The sequence below is a fragment of the Mytilus californianus genome, unplaced genomic scaffold, assembly GCF_021869535.1.
Source record: "Mytilus californianus isolate M0D057914Y unplaced genomic scaffold, xbMytCali1.0.p SCAF_1, whole genome shotgun sequence".
Lineage (NCBI taxonomy): Eukaryota > Metazoa > Mollusca > Bivalvia > Mytilida > Mytilidae > Mytilus > Mytilus californianus.
In genome coordinates, this window is record NW_026262581.1 from 111465012 (window position 1) to 111483597 (window position 18586).

At 33.5% G+C, this 18586-nt stretch overlaps 1 protein-coding gene across 3 annotated transcripts in view; it reads left to right on the top strand.

The window, feature by feature from the left end:
* LOC127730763 (excitatory amino acid transporter 1-like) overlaps positions 1–17201 on the top strand; it is an 82140-nt gene extending 64939 nt beyond the window's left edge. For all 3 annotated transcript variants that reach the window (XM_052239310.1, XM_052239318.1, XM_052239325.1), the window contains exons 2-9: positions 6522–6981; positions 7726–7768; positions 11238–11301; positions 11614–11812; positions 13194–13427; positions 13976–14170; positions 14449–14583; positions 16899–17201. In XM_052239310.1, coding sequence (XP_052095270.1) covers positions 6522–6981; positions 7726–7768; positions 11238–11301; positions 11614–11812; positions 13194–13427; positions 13976–14170; positions 14449–14583; positions 16899–17073 — 1505 coding nt within the window. In that variant the 3' untranslated portion in view covers positions 17074–17201. The remainder of the gene's footprint in view (positions 1–6521; positions 6982–7725; positions 7769–11237; positions 11302–11613; positions 11813–13193; positions 13428–13975; positions 14171–14448; positions 14584–16898) is intronic.
* Positions 17202–18586: the final 1385 nt, after the last annotated feature.

An 18586-nucleotide genomic window follows, 5' to 3' on the forward strand; every position in this document is an offset into this window, starting at 1 on the left:
TCAGTTATGTACCCCTTTCATATTGACTGTTTGAAGAAGAAAAAAACCTAGGATAAAGATAAAAATTAGAAAATGTGGTATGATTGCCAATGAGACAACACTCCACCAGAGACCAAATGACATAGAAGTTAACACCTATACTTGCACAACAATTGCAAGGAGTAAGTCGTGTAAACTTTATTATTCCATCTCTAAAAGAGAGGCGAAAGATACGAAAGGGACATTCAAACTCATAAGTCAAAAATAAACTGACAACGCCATGGCTAAACAAGAAAAAGACCAACAGGCAAACAACAGTACACAAAACACAACATAGAATACTATAGACTGAGTAACACGAACCCCACCAAAACTGGGGGTGATCTCAGGTGTTCCGGAAGGGTAAGCAGATCCTGCGCCACATGTGGCACCCGTCGTGTTGCTCATGTTAGTACAAACCCGTTGATAAGTCTCATTCGGTAGGTCACATTCAGGGAAAAGGGGACGGGATTGTAGTTACGACAATTGGAACAAATCCGTTGTCATCTGTGAAACAGATTTTCCATAACTGTCAACCAACTCCTGTTGGCGTCCGTAAAGTTTACGATGGGATGATTTCAACTTCACCACTTGGAACTCTTGGTTTAATAGCTTTCTTGTGAGCAGCAACTCTCTATCAAGGAAATCATGATAGGAAATACAAGCCCTGGAATATCGTATCAACTGGGAGATATATACTCTGTTTGCAGGTGCTGCTGGAATGTTGCTGCATAGAAATGGAAAGTTCGCAATTCGGAAGTTGTTAGTTTGTTTTAGTAAATATTTTGTTTTGTTAGAACTTTTTCTCATTTTACCAAACTGATTACCAGAAAGTAGAACGACGAAGAGTCTATACATGCATATACTGGTTATAATTTAAAACAATTATTACAATAAGAGAATGTATATCTCTGCATTAATAATAAACTTTCATAGGCTAACTGTCCATTGAATTGTTTTCGGTTTTTTCTTTCGCTGGTCAACATGCAAATACGGGTGCAATCTCATGTTTATCTAGTTCTTAAGTTTTAAAACTTTTCAACTGGGTTTCGTTGCTGATTAACTTTATCATTAAAATTCAATAAATCAATTATGACATAGTATAGAATACTTATATGTATAAGAAGATTGATAATGCTCAATAAATTTACATTGTTCCAAAATGATTTTATTAATAGTAGAATATACATATCTCAAAAATTCAGCAACACCCTTCCGATTTTTTTTTCAAAGTTCATACTTTAGTCTCAAAATTGAAGCAAATAACAAGTACTTATTTTTCATTTTAATATTTATCTAATATTTCTGTCGAAATCGTTACTTTCAGCGATGGAAACCAATCATCTTTAACAACACATTGACATGCAAAATCTTATCACAGTCACCATTAAAATAACGTGAAAAATTCTTTCATGCAGTGTAACAATGTTTGTGAAAAAAATCAACTAATTAAATAATAAACTAGATTTTGAAAGTAAGGTTTTGGGTTAGGATTCCCTGTGAGTTCCTCTCTATTGAACACTTGAAACAAAACCACACATAGAAGAAATCCAATAGGATTTATTGGTTTAAACAATATTTTATTCAACAAATCAAATCAAGGTAATATATATAAGATAATACATTACTAGTATTACAATTGGATCTAGAACCCAGCAACATTGCTTATATAATCTGTCTCCAAAGAATGATGAATTACAACATAATGAATACTTGAAAAATGCTCTGTCAATTTGAATAAAGTAAGAATAGTAAATACAAAATGAAATTTATTATATTGTAGTTTTAGAAGGAAAAAAAGGAGAGAAAAAACAATGAAATGAACTAAATGAAATGCAGGGAAAACATATGAATGACGCTTTCATGTTATGGTGTGAATCTTTTACTTTTCAATATATATACATCTATACGATTACAAAAAGAGTACTATTTTCTTCATCGGTTAAAACCTGATCCAGAAAACAAAATATTTAAATCAATACGCTATGGAAAATCCGCAAGAGAATGCATAATCACTTGAAAGTTGCATTGTCGAATATTTTAAAAAGTAGCTTATTCCATAATTTCACTGTTGCAGAATATAAATATTCAGAATATAAGTGAGTTCTTGTATTGATTTCTAGACTATTTTGACTTTGCCTTGTGTCATGGTTATGTGTACTTCCTACTAAAACTGATATTTGTTCACAAAGATAACTAAGTGTTTTGTCATATACAATTTTGTGACAGAGTATCAATCTATGATTCTCCCTGCGTTCCGATAACTTTTCCCATTGAGTTTCAACGTATAATTTACTAATATTCGTGAGTTTAGTCCCCCCTTTAACTTTGCGTGAGGCCATCAAGCTGGATATTTTCAAGCCTTTGTATTATTTTATATTATGTGTGTCCCACACAACATCGGCGTATTATAAGATACATATAATATATTAATATAATTCGAGTTAACCGGTCGAGTTCGTTTCTAACGTTTCTAAAAATGTTGACCTTTAAATAAGATTTTTTCGTCATATATTCGATATGGTCTTGCCAAAATCAATTATTAGAGAAATATACACCACGATGTTTGTGATTGTCGACTAACTTGAGTTCTTGGTTATTCATCTTAAACGGGGTGCAACAACTGAGTTTTTTTCCTAGAAATCATAGATTCTGTTTGGGGTTGTTTCTTTTGTCATTAAAATTAACAAGCCATTTCTGTGTGACCAACTATGTATTTTATTAAGTCATTGTTTAATGTTGCAGCAGCTTCAATCGGGTAATCAACTACTGAGTACAATGAAATATCATCAGTAGATAATTTAATTTCTGTATGAATATCCTCGACAATGTCATTTAAACATTAGAAAACAGTAGAGGCCCTAGAATAGACCCCTGGGGTACCCTTACATAACAGGTAGCCATTCAAATCTTGTACCATTAAATACCACACTTTGGGTTCTTCCTGACAGATAATTTTCACATCATTTCAATAAACTACCAGATATTTTAGCTGGTTGTAATTTGAAAAGAAGACCCTTGTGCCAAACTCTATCGAAGGCTATGCTTATATCACAGAAAACAAACCCTTATTTCTTTGCCACTATCGAGAGCTTTACCAAAATCGTTTGCAACATTTACCAGTTGATTTACTGCTGAGTTCCTACCGGTGAAGCAAGAATGATTACTGCTAAGAAAATTATTTTGTTTTAAGTGATTGTAAATATGCTTATAAACACAGCGCTCCATACACTTTGATATAACACGCAAGAGGGAAATCGATCTGTAATTTTTCACATCATTTGATTTATTACTTTGAATACAGGGAAAACGTTTGCCCTTTTCCATTGATTGGACAATACTGCGCTATGCAAGGGCAAGTTGAATAATTTACACAAAGGATATTTAAAAATAGCTGAAGCCTCTTTTACAGTTCTGGATTTATTGAGTAAGGACCAGAAGCTTTTGATGGATTACTTATACTAGAGTGTCTTCCACCCATTTCCGTTTCGTTAAGTTCTATTTCGTTGATTGTAGTTGAAGCATTAAGTGGTTTATCGGATATAATTGTGGAAAGTCATCAATGTGAGACTGGGATGCGAACCAATCATTTAATAGAATTTGTTAACCACAAACTACACGTGTCGTGCGTACTACAATCAAACCAGAACTGTATACTCCTAATCACTTTTTATAACTTATCAGCGTATTTTATAGGAGTAACACGAAGGGTGTCACATATTGAGCAGGATCTGCTTACCCTTTCGGAGCACCTGAGATCACTCCCAGTACTGTTGTTTGTTTGTCTTTTTTTCTTTTTTAGCCATGGCGTTGTCAGTTTATTTTCGACTTATGAGTTTGAATTTTCCTTTGGTATCTTTCGCCTCTCTTTTCCGTGAACATAAAAATCAAGAAACTGTCCACATGAATATTTTTAAAAACACTGAAGAAAATTATTGTAAATACATGTCTAGTTTTGAAGACTGTATGTTGAGTACTTAGATGGCTTTTTACATCGGATGACCGTGAGGGCATTCCGGTGTATTGCTGTCGCCTAGATTTCCATTACGTAACTTTCGTGTTGGGATTGTAACCGATCTATAAACATGATAAATACGCGGACATTATCGAGTACAAAATAACAATCCTTATCGCTTGTTATAAGTTCATTTTTTTTAATGGATACTCCTAAAAATATTTTTATTGGAACATAAATTTATAATATGAAAATGTTTTGTCGTTAGAAATATATATATAAGTAAAAAATCTTTAATGTCTATGCACACGTACAGAAAATTTGTGTTAACGCATGCGGAAGAATATCTAAAGAACGTTTGCAATCTCCCATGCAGAGTTATCGGTCCTCGCTCTCTCTCAAGGACCGATAACTCTGCATGGGAGATTGAAAGTTTGGCGGGGAAATATGAATGCCTACTCAAATCCAATCTATTAGAAAAATCAAATTATTACAGAAGAGTGTCCACCATGCATTTGCACTGCACTATTATTAATATAATAGAATAGAATGATATACAAATGGATGAAAATTATATATACATATAACTGTAATATACAAATATTAATATAATATATAACAAAAAATCAGAGTATACTGATTTGTATCACTTCAATATCATATTTTTTACGGTGAGGTTGAATTCCCTGTCATTCATTTATCATCCACGCACGAACTTGTCTAAGAAAAAAAATTTACATCAGTACATTTACCTCACTTTCAGGTATAGAGATGTGATTTTTTTTTCTGAGACAAGTGCTTGTGACCATCCACAAGAACTTGCAGTCATCCGATGTTCAGTACTTCAGTACTTTGATTAATATTTATGTCGTTTCATTGTTGTCTCATTGACGTTTACCTAAAATCTTTTGTAAACAACCTTCAATTATCTCGCTTTGTAAATACACCTACTCTCACATACTCTATTGAAACATGTATTTCCCTCTACATTGATTCAACATAGAGTGTACAAATGTGGTTATGTTGCTTAATTATTTAATTTAGAAACTGTCAATGAAGGACTTTTATCAATAAAGCTCTCTCACATTTTTGTAATATCCTTTCGGCGTGCCTCGGTACTTATACATCCCCGCCATTGTGTTATTACGCTATGGTCATTTTTTTTATTCTTGTCTTTCATTTTTGCTTATGCTTTGTCTATATGCCATTTTGTTTTTCTTTGTGAGCATATTTGTTTGTTTTTATAGTGCTTAAGATTATAACACAATTTTGACTGCTGTACCCCTAATTTTGACATTTTTACCAATCATGTCTGTTTGTTTTGTTCACACATTAATGTCAATATAATGAAATTTTATGCGACTATCATACAAGTGAGAGGTTTAGCTAGCTATAAAACCAGGTTAAATCCACCATTTTCTACATACGGAAATGCCTGTACTAAGTCAGGAATATGACAGTTATTTTCCATTCGTTTGATGTGTTTGAGCTTTTGATTTTACCATTTGATAAGGGACTTTCCGTTTTGACTTTTCCTTGGAGTTCGATATTTTTGTTATTTTAACTTTTCACAACCTCAATTGAAATATATTTTGAATTTTTGGTAGACAATTACTACTTGTCAGTATTGCTTGTGTTCAAAATACTTGATGCAAATGTTCATTGACTCTTATTTATCACTGAATGTACAAATGTGATAACAACCGAAGGTAGACGGATTAATAAAGCTGAATTTTGTTTCCAAATTCCTTTGTATATACATGTAAAATTGAGAATGGAAATGGGGAATGTGTCAAAGAGACAACAACCCGACCATAGAGCAGACAACAACCGAAGGCCACCAATGGTCTTCAATGCAGAGAGAAACTCCCGCACCCGGAGGCGTCCTTCAGCTGGCCCCTAAACAAATATGTATACTAGTTCAGTGATAATGGACGCCATACAATACTCCAAATTATACACAAAAAACTAAAATTAAAAATGATACAAGACTAACAAAGGCCAGAGGCTCTTGACTTGGGACAGGCGCAAAAATGCGGCGGGGTTAACTACAATTATATGTGTTAGACATGTTTTTCAAATAAAACACGGTTAAACTAAATGTAGTAAAGTTGCTTTACAAAAAATGTAGTGTTATATAAGATAATTTACCTACAGAAAAGTTAAAAACATTCGTTAAATAAATTGTAGTATGTGTCATATAATATCAATGAAAATGAATTAACTCCCCACAACATTACAAGCAATTTAAACCGCAAGACAAAAGTAAATGTTTATGTACGAATTGTAATTGATTGATTGTTCAGTTGCAAATATTTCATGCATATTTAGGACGATAACGAGGTTAGAATACATCAAAAAGATAGGTTCTGCAAAGTGGTAAGATCGGATTCAAAGTTATGTTACGATTTTTGAGTTTTACCAATTTCGGCCGGACGTGAATGCGTATTTATACGTCCCACACAACCAAACGGACGCACCTCTTTCTCTTAATTTCTTTCATTTATATATTTTCTTATTATCAGAGTGCGTTATATTTGTATTTCAGTGATTTCAATGGAAAACGAACCAGAACAGAAAATTCCGAATCGAAAAGGAAGGGTAAAAGCAATTATTCTTGACAATCTGCTGATTATTCTTATGATAATTGCTGTAGCCATTGGAATCGGACTTGGTATTGGATTAAGAGAAATATGGTCACCAAATGAGAAAAGAAAATTACACTATTTACGATTTCCTGGAGATTTACTCATGAACATGCTAAAAATGTTAATTCTCCCTCTCATTATTTCAAGCTTAATATCTTCATTAGCATTTCTGGACGGCAAGGCATCAGGGAGAATGGGATTACGTGCCGTTATATATTACATGCTTACGACTCTGTTTGCTGTCATCCTTGGTATTATAATGGTGCTTGCTATTTCCCCTGGGACAAAGGGTGCAGCGATAGATAAGTCTGGCGAGGCCAAGAACAGTGAACCACTGGATGCACTTTTTGACCTTATAAGGTAATGTTTATCATGCATTTATTTCATAATTCGTGAACATGTTCGTTCAAACAATTTAGTATTTTCTATAAACTGTTCGAGCATTTGTAAAATGATAATTTATCACGATATATTTAGCTTTACTTTTTGTACTTGTATTTATACGCTGCTTAGTCTACGTGCGACGATTTCTTCTAGCAGCTTTATTAAAACCGAACAAATTTATTGATATATCTATTTTATCCTTGGAATAAGTCATACCCAAAAGTTTGCATGTCTAAAATTGATTGATTGCTTTTGGTCTACGTCAAAACTGTTTACAAATTAAACAGAACGTCAATTGATATGATTTTTTAAAGCGGCATCAGGAGGAGAAGACACTTAAGATTTAGTCTTCCACAGGAAACAATGGTATTAGCCCAAATTAAATTTGACTAAGTAAACATCAAATTAATTATGAAATCTTATGGAGAGCTCTTGCTCGAGTTTATGTTAACACAACGAAACACAAGAAATTCTTCCAACAGATGACTTCAATTTCAAATAACCAATCAGATCAGTTGTGATTGCGTATTTTTACATTTTTTTTGTACATCCCGCACAATGGAGCTTTCTCTTCGGCACTGGTTTGACTGCCTGGCGGAGTTTAAATAATCATTGAGATTGAGGGTTTGCTTTTAAATGGAGTTATGTGAAGTGTTTTAATATCCCTGTTGTGCAATGCATATGAAGCAATGAAGTAAAATTGTTTATTTTGTCTTACAGAAACTGCTTTCCAGATAACTTAATAGAGGCATGCTTCAAAAGGGTAAGACTCTTTCAAAATAAATATGGCACGACAAAATTAAATGAAAAAAGATATTTGATAACATGATATGAATGCAACAACAAAATAAAGAAATGTTGTACGATTGCCAATAAGACAACCATCTACCGGAGTTCAAATTACTTGGATGTAAGCAAATATAGGTCAATGTACAACCTTCGACAATGAGCGACCTCGTACCCATTAGTCAGCTATAAAAGGTATGTTAGAAAACGATAATAAATATGCCTAACAGACAACTGAATTGTAATCCAATTTTCCTTAAGCAACAAATCAATTTCAGCCTAATATTTTACACTACGAATAAATATACTCATTTACTTACAGTATGAAAACTGTTTACTTAGATTAAGTAAGAAGTAGAAATTTTTACTAAGATTATACATGTTTGAAAAATAAATCTCAGCAATTGCTTAGACATTTAAAATCGAGATGACGTTACAAGGGCAAATCACACAAAAGACGTGACAAACTACTTAGTTCAAAATATGGTTCAAATATAGGAAGACAACTAAGACCGATCACCCTGTAGTAATTTGAAAAATAGAAGAGATCGTATTAAGTCATTGAAAGGACAGTAGCTAGCCGATGTAATATTAACAATGTGCAAATAAACATAATCTTTGATTGTATATACTTAAGGGTGGATCATCACTAAATATTTCCTCAGATAGCATGTTCTTATAATTTGCAAAAATGTAGATTTAACCATGCTTTTTTTCAAAAATATGATTAAAAGTATGGGTCACCATGCAATTTTTCAAGCTAGAGGCAATTTAGCATAAGTTATTCATGAAAAAGCACTATTTGTGAATAGAAAGTAATCTGAGATAGAATTTTTTATCTTCCCTTATATTGCTAAGTTGAAAATTGAATAAAAAAAAAACAAATACTTGGTATTTGTAAAAACAGTCTAAATAATGCAATAATCACAAATAAACAATCCAGCCCATAAATTGCCAATTTAGTCTCAAAATTTGACGACCGATTGTGTACTGCTATTAAACAATACAAATGGCGGCAACCCCGTATGTTTAAATGTCCGGTATATATCGATTCCTTGTAAAAACAACGTGTTAGATAGGCGTAACAGACAAACGGTTACCTGATCTGATCCATTCAATTGGAGAATTGAGCGCGCCAACGAATGGTCTCGTCGATTCTATTCTTCTGTTTTATTGTAAATGCATGTTTCAATAAAATATACGATTTCAACCCTATTTTAAACTTTTTAAAGCACTAGTATACTTTTGTCACCATATGTTCTTATTACATAATATTTATGTGCTCGCTATGGATCGTTCAATACTCACCTCGACCATTTTTTATTTGTCAACTTTAATATGCTGTTCTAAGAGACTCATATTGAGGTTAGATATTGCAATACTATTCAGATTACTCCCTTGTCCAATCCCGAAATGAGTCATATATGCATGATAACTGAAAACACTGAAATGTATAAACGTTAGATCATCTTGCCAGTTCTATAATAAAACTCACGTGAAATAGATAGAACCAAATTGAATGAAGGTCTAAAAACGCTTTGAAAGCTAGCATAAGTTTAGTTCGCCTCATTACTATTTTCAGATTTGAAAAACACTGTTTTTATTGGAAAAAACTTTCATTGAGCCATCACTGTCTCTCTGCTATTTATAACGTGAAAATATGTTTTATAAAAATAAGAAGATGTGGTATGATTGCCAATAAGATAAATTTCCACCAGAGACCAAATGACATAGAAGTTTACAACTATAGGTCGCCGTACGGCCTTCAACAATGAGCAAAACCCATACCGCATAGTCAGCTATAAAAGACCCCGAAATGACAAATGTAAAACAGTTCAAACAAGAAAATTAGCGGCCTGAGTTAGGTACAAAACAATAAAAGAAAAACAAATATGATATACAGCAGCAAACGACAACCACTGAATTAGAGGCTCCTGACTTGGGACATGCACATACAGTATGGCGGGGTTAAACTAGTTTGATGGCGCCACACCCTCCCCCAACCTAGGACAGTGGTGTTACAGTACAACATAAGAACAAACTAAAAAAATCAGTTGAAAATGGCTTAACTCATCAGATCGATACAAAGCAGAAAAACATCTAACAAAAACACATACCGGACGTGGCAGGGTATTTATACATCTCCACAACAAACAAATAAACACCGATTACAGATCTGAGAGTACTCGCAGTTACTGACAGCTAGTTCAAAGCCAATAACAACTAACAAAAAAATCATGCATCTAAGACTAAAATATTCAATCAGTACACATCCAACATTTAAGGGTTGAGTGTAAAGATGTCATTAGCAGTCAGAGAAAAAAATTACCTTGTGCAATGCCATGATACAGGTACGACAGATTGTAGAGCCAATAATGTGCATATGTATATAGAAATAATATTCAGTTTGATTTTAATTTACTGATAACAAAAATATTTCTACCAATAAAACAATATTCAAAGATCTAATTACAATGTTGAATAGGTAACCTTTAAGAATAAGTTTATTTAAAGGATCGATAAGTTTACCCGGATCGTACCTAAATTTTCGAGCTCGGTAAACAACATATCCATAAAAATTAGGATGTGCTATCACGTTTGAAATAATTTTTCTTCAAGTACAGCCAAACTTTCAAAACAAATCTTTGTATCTATGGAAGAATTTTGTAAAGGTTTTGAGCAATTTGTGGTAACGAAATTCCCTGACTTTATAATATACCATGGTAACAGATAGATTACGTCCATTGAAATTCAAAACGTCACAACAGACACGGGCAGATATAATATAAACACCGTACGATGGTGCTAAAGGAACATCACCGTCCAAAAAAGGAAAAAATATCGTCCCTTTTGTCGTAAATTTTTGTGTAGAGTTTCCCGTGTAAAACTGAAATATAAAAATCTAGGAAAGGACAGTTATTACAGTAACTGTTTATATTCGATTTATTTAGATTAAGTTCCTTTTGGTTAATTTTGGCAGTATATGTAGAAAATTCTTGAATATTTACCGAAAAAAATATCATCAAGATGAATTTATCAATTTAATGCAGTTTAGACGGGTCTTTACTGAGTTTTGTCATAAACTGTGATTCATAACAGTAAAAGAACAATTTTGCTGTTAAAGGGGCGCAATTATTGCCCATAAGAGTACCAACAACCTGTCGATAAACTGTATTGCCGAAACGTATATAAATGTTATCAAAAAGAAAATTAACAGTTTCAATCATCTCATCACACCTGCAGTAAGTATATCTAGCATATTTACCATTCTTATTAGAGAAGCAGGCTGTAAATGAGTTGCAGCAAATATATTTGCAATCAGATATATCAATTCACCATATAATATGTATATCTATTGATATAGAAACATATGAGGGTGAAAGTTCCGAGATAAATCCGGCTAGTATAGTTTGTGTTCTTATGGCTTTCTTTATTTCTACTTGCAGCAACAGACTGATGTTGAAAAACTAGAAGTAAACGAAACATACGTCAATAAAACTTCAGAAAATCGTGAGTATTTTCATAATGTACATGCTTAGTAAGTAAGAACGATTCGAATGTTTTGTAGTTTTTGATTATAGTATGGTAAAAGAGAAGTTTTAAATTATTCGATACTAAGTACAGACTCAGTATATACAAGAAATGTTGAACAATTGCACATATCAAATGGCAATATATAAGTTTTTGTTTATCCCTTTTAATTCCACTGAAAGTGAAAAATATTAATCATTGATCATTAATTAAATAATTTTGCTGGGAAAACCCCACTATCTTAATGTCGACTTTACCTTATACTTAATTGGTTTTTGTTTTCTCTCGCAGAAACTGAATATACTGTCACAATGAATGTTGACAACCCAAAAGTAAAGAAAGCTGATGGCATGAATATTTTAGGATTGGTTGTATTTTCCATCTTCTTTGGATGTACGTTATCTAAGATGGGTAAAACAGGAAAACCTTTGGCCGATTTCTTTGAATGTATGCACTTAGCCACGATGAAACTCGTAACACTTGTTATTTGGTGAGTTTTACACTTAATTTTAAACGTTTTGCCTGTTAGCTCTGCATCGCCAGTGAAACTGCATTTGCGATCGTCAAATCCCAAATTGACGGTGGCAACTCTTCACGTACAGTACTGTTATTTCGTAAATAACACTCATTTTTTCAAAAGTACGGTACTGTACGGTACCGTGTGATCCGCTTTTTTTTTCTCCATGAATGTACAGGGCGCACGGAGATGGCTGTTGTAACCACACTTTTTTTAGTGGTAGTATATTTGTTTTAGAAAAATCAAAAGTAATGTTGTCAGACTATTATTAGGTAACGGGGGCATTAAGTGTTACTCTTGAGCGTCTTTCCATCCGTCCCTACGTTTCGTGGTTTCGTTAACAAAGCAAAACTCAGCGTGTGTTTTATGGTATATAAGTAAATGTTAAAAAGCGAAAATAAATATCATGAATATAAAAAGATATGTTCAAACAGTGATCGCAATGACATTCTGTAATTATGTAAGTAATTCAACATTACTAGTTACTGCAACTATTCCATGTTGTGGTTATATCGAACTAAAAAACAATTTCTTTTATGAGTTGTTGAACTTTAAACTAGCTGTCAGTAACTGCGAGTACTCTCAGATCTGTACTTTGTGTCTTTTGTTGTTAGGGATGTATAAATACCATGCCATGTCCGGTCTGTGTTTTTGTTAGGTGTTTTCTGATTTGTATCGATCTGATGAGTTAAGCCATTTTCGACTGATTTTATAGTTTGTTCTTATGTTGTGCTGTAACACCACTGTCCCAGGTTAGGGGAGGGTTGAGCGCTCACAAACATGTTTAACCTCGCCACATTCTTTATGTGCCTGTCCCAAATCAGGAGTCTGTAATTCAGTGGTTGTCGTTGGTTCATGTCTGTCATATTTGTTTTTCATAAATTGTTTTGTTATAAATTAGGCCGTTAGTTTTCTCAATTGAATTATTTCATATTTTTCATGTCGGGGCCGTTTATAGCCGACTATGCGGTATGGGTTTTTCTCATTGTTGAAGGCCGCACGGTTGCCTTTAATTGCTTACATCCACTTCAACATGGGTGGATAGTTGTCTCATTGGCAATCATACCACATCCCCTTATTTTTATATAATGCAGCCGTAATACTTCATATAGACAAGCAACTCTTCACTGTTTTCCTTCCATAATGACGTGACAAATTAGGAGTTCATTCTTATAAAAGTGGGAAATAGATAACACATTTTCACAATATGGGAACTGTTAACAATTACTATTGAAAGACCACAATATGACTGTGAACTACGTGTTAATTGTTACAAATAACTATTAAAAGACCAAATTTAAACTAACATGATTTGCTTGCAAATAATTTATTCTATTGTTTGTTATGATTGCAGGTTTTCTCCCATTGGTATAATATTTCTGATTGCTGTGAAGTTGATAGAGATGGAAAATTTAAGCACAGTGTTTACACAGCTTGGTTATTACATGGCAACTGTATTATCTGGATTAGCAATACATGCTATAGTTATTCTACCGTTGATATACTTTATTGGTGTTCGGAAGAATCCATTCATTTATATGTTTAACATGCTAAAGGCGTTACTTACAGCATGGGGAACGGCATCAAGGTGAATCACTTTATACATTTGGCTGACGGGAGGATAGAGCGAGTACTTAATGTACAATTATAATAAGGCATATTGCAGAAAGTACTTTTTATTAAAAAACAATCAATTATTTATAGACACAAGTATTGCAATGATGTTTGCCTGTTTGTTGGTGTTTAACGCGACTTGCAGTGGCCTTGGCTATATAAAGGTGACCAGTCTTTATTGGTGAAGCAAGTCAAAGTACCCAGAGAGAACCACTGACATTCCACAGGAAAACTATCAATTTTTGTTCTATAAAATCGGAGTCGAAAAAATTATGAATGATATATCAGTAATGTTTCATTCAAGTAAAATATCACAATTGAATAAGTAAATAATAAAACGAGTATGTCCAATACATGTATGACTGTTAATATCGTTTTTAAAATGCACTTTTCTGTTAATGTTAATAAGATACAGAAGTATTTTATTATCCAAGACATAGCAATTCATTTAACTTTAAACATCACACAAAAAAAGCTTCTTCACTTTGTAAATGTTCAATGGAAATGATTTTTCTTTTACAGCTCAGCTACATTACCTGTCACCATGGAGTGCTTGGAAGTGAACAATAAAATTGATGAACGTGTTATCAAATTTGTCACACCAATAGGTGCTACAATAAATATGGATGGCACGGCTTTGTATGAAGCTGTAGCTGCCATTTTTATAGCACAACACTTAGGAATCACTCTAAGTGTTGGAGAAGTTATTGTCGTCAGGTATGTTTTAATTGTCCCACGAGAGACTACGTATGTATTTGTAAACAGACAGTTACAATAGAACCGTAGAAGTGTAATGTTATAATAAAGATATAAAGAAGTGCACAATAAATCAAACGCCTAGTCATCTGAAATATTTTATAAATTACTCAATTGTGAAAATTCAAAACACCTTTTATATATTAAAAACTGTTAGAAACTTATCTTTTAAAAATGGTATTTTATATATGCAAACTGTGGAAACAACGTATTTGATGTTATTTTAATTCATATTTCAGTCTGACGGCCACAGCTGCAGCTATTGGTGCGGCAGGTATTCCACAAGCTGGCCTTGTTACTATGGCGATAGTCTTGACTGCTGTAGGGCTTCCGATTGATGAGATAACGCTAATTTTACCAATTGATTGGTTTTTGTAAGTACTTCTAAAACAAATTTCAATGTGATGAAAATAAGTCATTAATAAAACCCTATGACAAGATGTATCTGAATCGCTCTCAAATTTTGAAATTTTTAAAAAATGCACGCTCGATGCAAGTATGGTACGTCTGAACGAGTAGCGGACATAGAACAGAGAATGGAAACGGGGAATGTGTCAAAAAAACAACAAACCGACCAAAGAGCAGAAAAAGCCAAAGGCCACCAATAGGTCTTCAACGCAGCGAGAAAATCCCACACCAGGAGGCGGGCTTCAGCTGTCCACTAACTCATAATGTATATTACTAGTAGTTGAGCAGCGAAATGGACGCCACACTTAACAAACAACGTTATATTGCTGGGTCTTCCAAGTGCTCCAAGAAATCATTTTCTAAATAATAAACATCAATTTTATCAGCAATCAAAGCCGGGCTTCAAAGTTATTGTGAAATTAGCTCTACAGATTCTAGATGCGGCGTGAATCAGATGTGCATACTAAAAAAATTCAAAGATCTGTTAATCTGTTAGAGTACATACAATCTAAAACTCTCTCATCCTGCATAAGTTTTAAAACGCAAATATTCCCCATTCCAAACTTAAAGACAAATTGAAAGAGTTGATCCTGATTTGTTTCATAAAAAAAAGAATGGCCAACGTAGATACGTATAGTAGCTTTATCTTGTCTTAGGGAGGGATAAATCGTTATCACAAACAAAGAAAATCTCTGAAAATGAGATGCTTGATTTCTTGATTGACAACATATTTGTTACGTTTGGAGAACGTGCTTTTCAACAAACAATCGACATTACAACCATCTGTGCTCCTCTTCTTGTCAACTTGTTCCTATATTCATATCAGGCTGACTTCGTACAGGAGCTTCTTGTAAATAATTAAAAGAAGATGGCATTATCCTTCAACTTCACTATCCACTAAATAGATGATGTCCTCTCACTAAATAATTCAAAGCTTGGTGAATATGTTGAACTCATCTATCTTATCGAACTTGAAATAAAGACTATATACAACAGATACTGTTAAGGCTGCCTCATATCTTGACTTATATCTAAAAATTGACACTGATGGTCGGTTGAGAACAAAATTTACGACAAACGAGATGACTTCAACTTCCAAATTGTAAACTTTCCATTTCTAGGTAGCAACATTCCAGCAGCGCCTGCATATGAAGTATATATCTCCCAGTTAATACGATACTCCAGAGCTTGCGTTTTCAATCATGATTTCCTTGATAGAGGGTTGCTGCTCACAAGGAAGCTATTGAACCAAGAGTTCCAAGTGTGAAATCATCACAAAATTTTACGGACGCCGTCACGAGTTGGTTGACCGGTATGGAATATTGTTTCGCAGATGACGACGGATATGTTCCAAATGTCGTAACCACAATCCCGTCCTCTCATTTGTTTTTATTTTTTCCCCGAATGTGACCTACCGATTAGACGGCCACACTAATTCCGAAACATACAAATGAACCAAAATCTAAAAAAAAACACACAAGTCTAACAAAGGCAAGAGGTTCCTGACTTGGGACAGGCGCAAAAATGCGGCGGGGTTAAACATGTTTTGTGGGATCTCAACCCCCTCCTCTACCTAGCCAATGTGGAATAAACAAACATACAGAAAAACGCATAGTAAAACTCAGTAGAAAAGATGCCCGAGTCCGATGTTAGAATAGGTAACAAAGGACTACTAGCAGTTAATGACATGATAGCTCCAATCAACTTAATTATGTTAAATATATGATTGAAAGATTATGTCTTCATGCATGTTTTATAGCAATATGAAATTCGGGGGGAAATACCAAGAGGGCAATCAAAAATTTAATTCGAAGAAAACAGAAAACACCAAATATATAGCCAGAGGGGGAAAAAGACGAACAGACTAAATGCATCCCACAAAACTAAAAATTGAGAACACGAACCCTACCTTAAACAACTCATGTGCCCCGGAAGAGACGGCGGTTCATGCTGACACCCGTCATGTAACTCTAATCCGTTGATCATAATATGTGGTGATAAGGCATTATACTAAAGCGGTTTGTAAATGTCTCTTGTGTTATCCTTTTCTATTTTGAAGAGTTCTGCGAATTCTGCACGTTATATGTCCCATGCTCCAACTCTGAGAGAGACATCAATTTATTAATCAATGTGCAGCTGTTTAGATATCATAACTGTTGTTCATGGAGTGGCCTTAAAATTTAAAAGTCATTCGTTAAATGAATAGCGATTTTTTTTTCTGGGAGGGGATATTTATTTGCGTTAAACATGGATTTGAATATGATTTCCCTTCCTATTATAGAGATAGATTCAGGACAGCAATTAATGTATTGGGTGATTCGTACGGCGCAGGCCTTGTAGCGCATATGTCTAAGGCAGATCTAGAAGAAATGGACAGACGTGAAGCTAAAGAGAATGGTAATGGATTTATAAGCAATGGCGATATTGACAGTCCACAAGTTTTGACAAAACTTTAAACAAAGAACTTTTTTGTTGAAGTACATATCAATATATATGAGGAAAATAAACTCTCAGGACACATTTATGTATTTTGTGAAATATGCATTTACATCTGACTTTTTTATGATTAAAGGTTTTTTTATTATTCTTGGTGATTTAAGCGCATTCCTCAGAATTTGTGATAGTTGCAATTGTCGTCTATCCGGTGTTTATCTATTATAATAAACAATTACAACATGTGCACATTTATTAATAGGGTCAATCAACAGAAATATCTGGTTATTGATATGCGGTAAAACGGCGGTCTAGTGGCCAAACCCGATTCCTTTCGATAACTCAAATTATAAAACGTTCAAAAAATTAGTTTTGTTGTTTCTCACGATAAATTGAAGGTCACATTCGATATTGACGATTTTCACTTTTGCTGTTCAAGTAATGGTGCTTGAATGATTGGAAAATGACGTTTTGTGTAGTTTTCGTACAATAACATGTGAACCATTAAACCAATCCTTTTCAAATTTTAATATTTTGTTTCTCGTGATAAAATGAAGCCATTTGATTCATATCTTACTGAAAATATTTAGACCATCATCTACTTGATCTGTATGTCCTGGTAAAAGGATATAGTGCAAATCTAGTAACCTCGTACCATTTCTTTTGACATGTTTGATAACTCCGTGTGTACTTTTGACGTTTTTATCTAAATTATCTTTATATTTAATTGTCAGCTCTTAATATTGGACCTGTTCACATCAAATTATATAGCAAATTAGCCGCTCTTCATCTGTCAGAAAGCCTGATATTGATCATCTTTTAAATCGTGTTCCGCTAATTTCTAAGATGGTCCTTTTTACAAAAAAATGCAGTCTATTGGAAACATATGTTTCATCTGTATATACAAACTGAGAAGACGTCAGTGAACATTCTGTGTGAACCTATGAATATTAAATAACCGTACCTTCAAATATTCTTTTAGAATTAAAACTGATGTCGGTATAGTACATGTAACGGTGTGCATTAAAAAAAAAACATAAAACGTAAAGACTAATTTAGACTAGTGTGGGTCGGTCTACTGAAAAATGTGTTAATCAACTTACATAGTGATAAAAACTATAAAATTAACATGATATTATAGGACAAGGAGGCTCACTTGTTGAGCCTTACAATGCTGTCTGTCATATTGATGATAGAAACAAATACATTAGTATTAAAATTAGTTTTTTACAATTAGAGACAAGCGGTTTTCTAAGTGCATATCAGATGTATTCTTAGTGGGATCGTCTTTCATGGGTGCGTTCTTTGTGACTTGCCTTCCTACAATTCATACACTTACATACATGTATGTTGGTCAGAACTATTTCAGCTGTTTATGTATAAATACGTGAAAATACGAAACCTTGTATGCCATTGAATAAATTATTTTGTACACCTACTTTTAAAGACATCTTTATGCCAGCTAACTTCAACGTTTGCTATATATTGTGACTTTTGATAAATCGGAACCATTTGGCAATAAAATTAAATATTTTA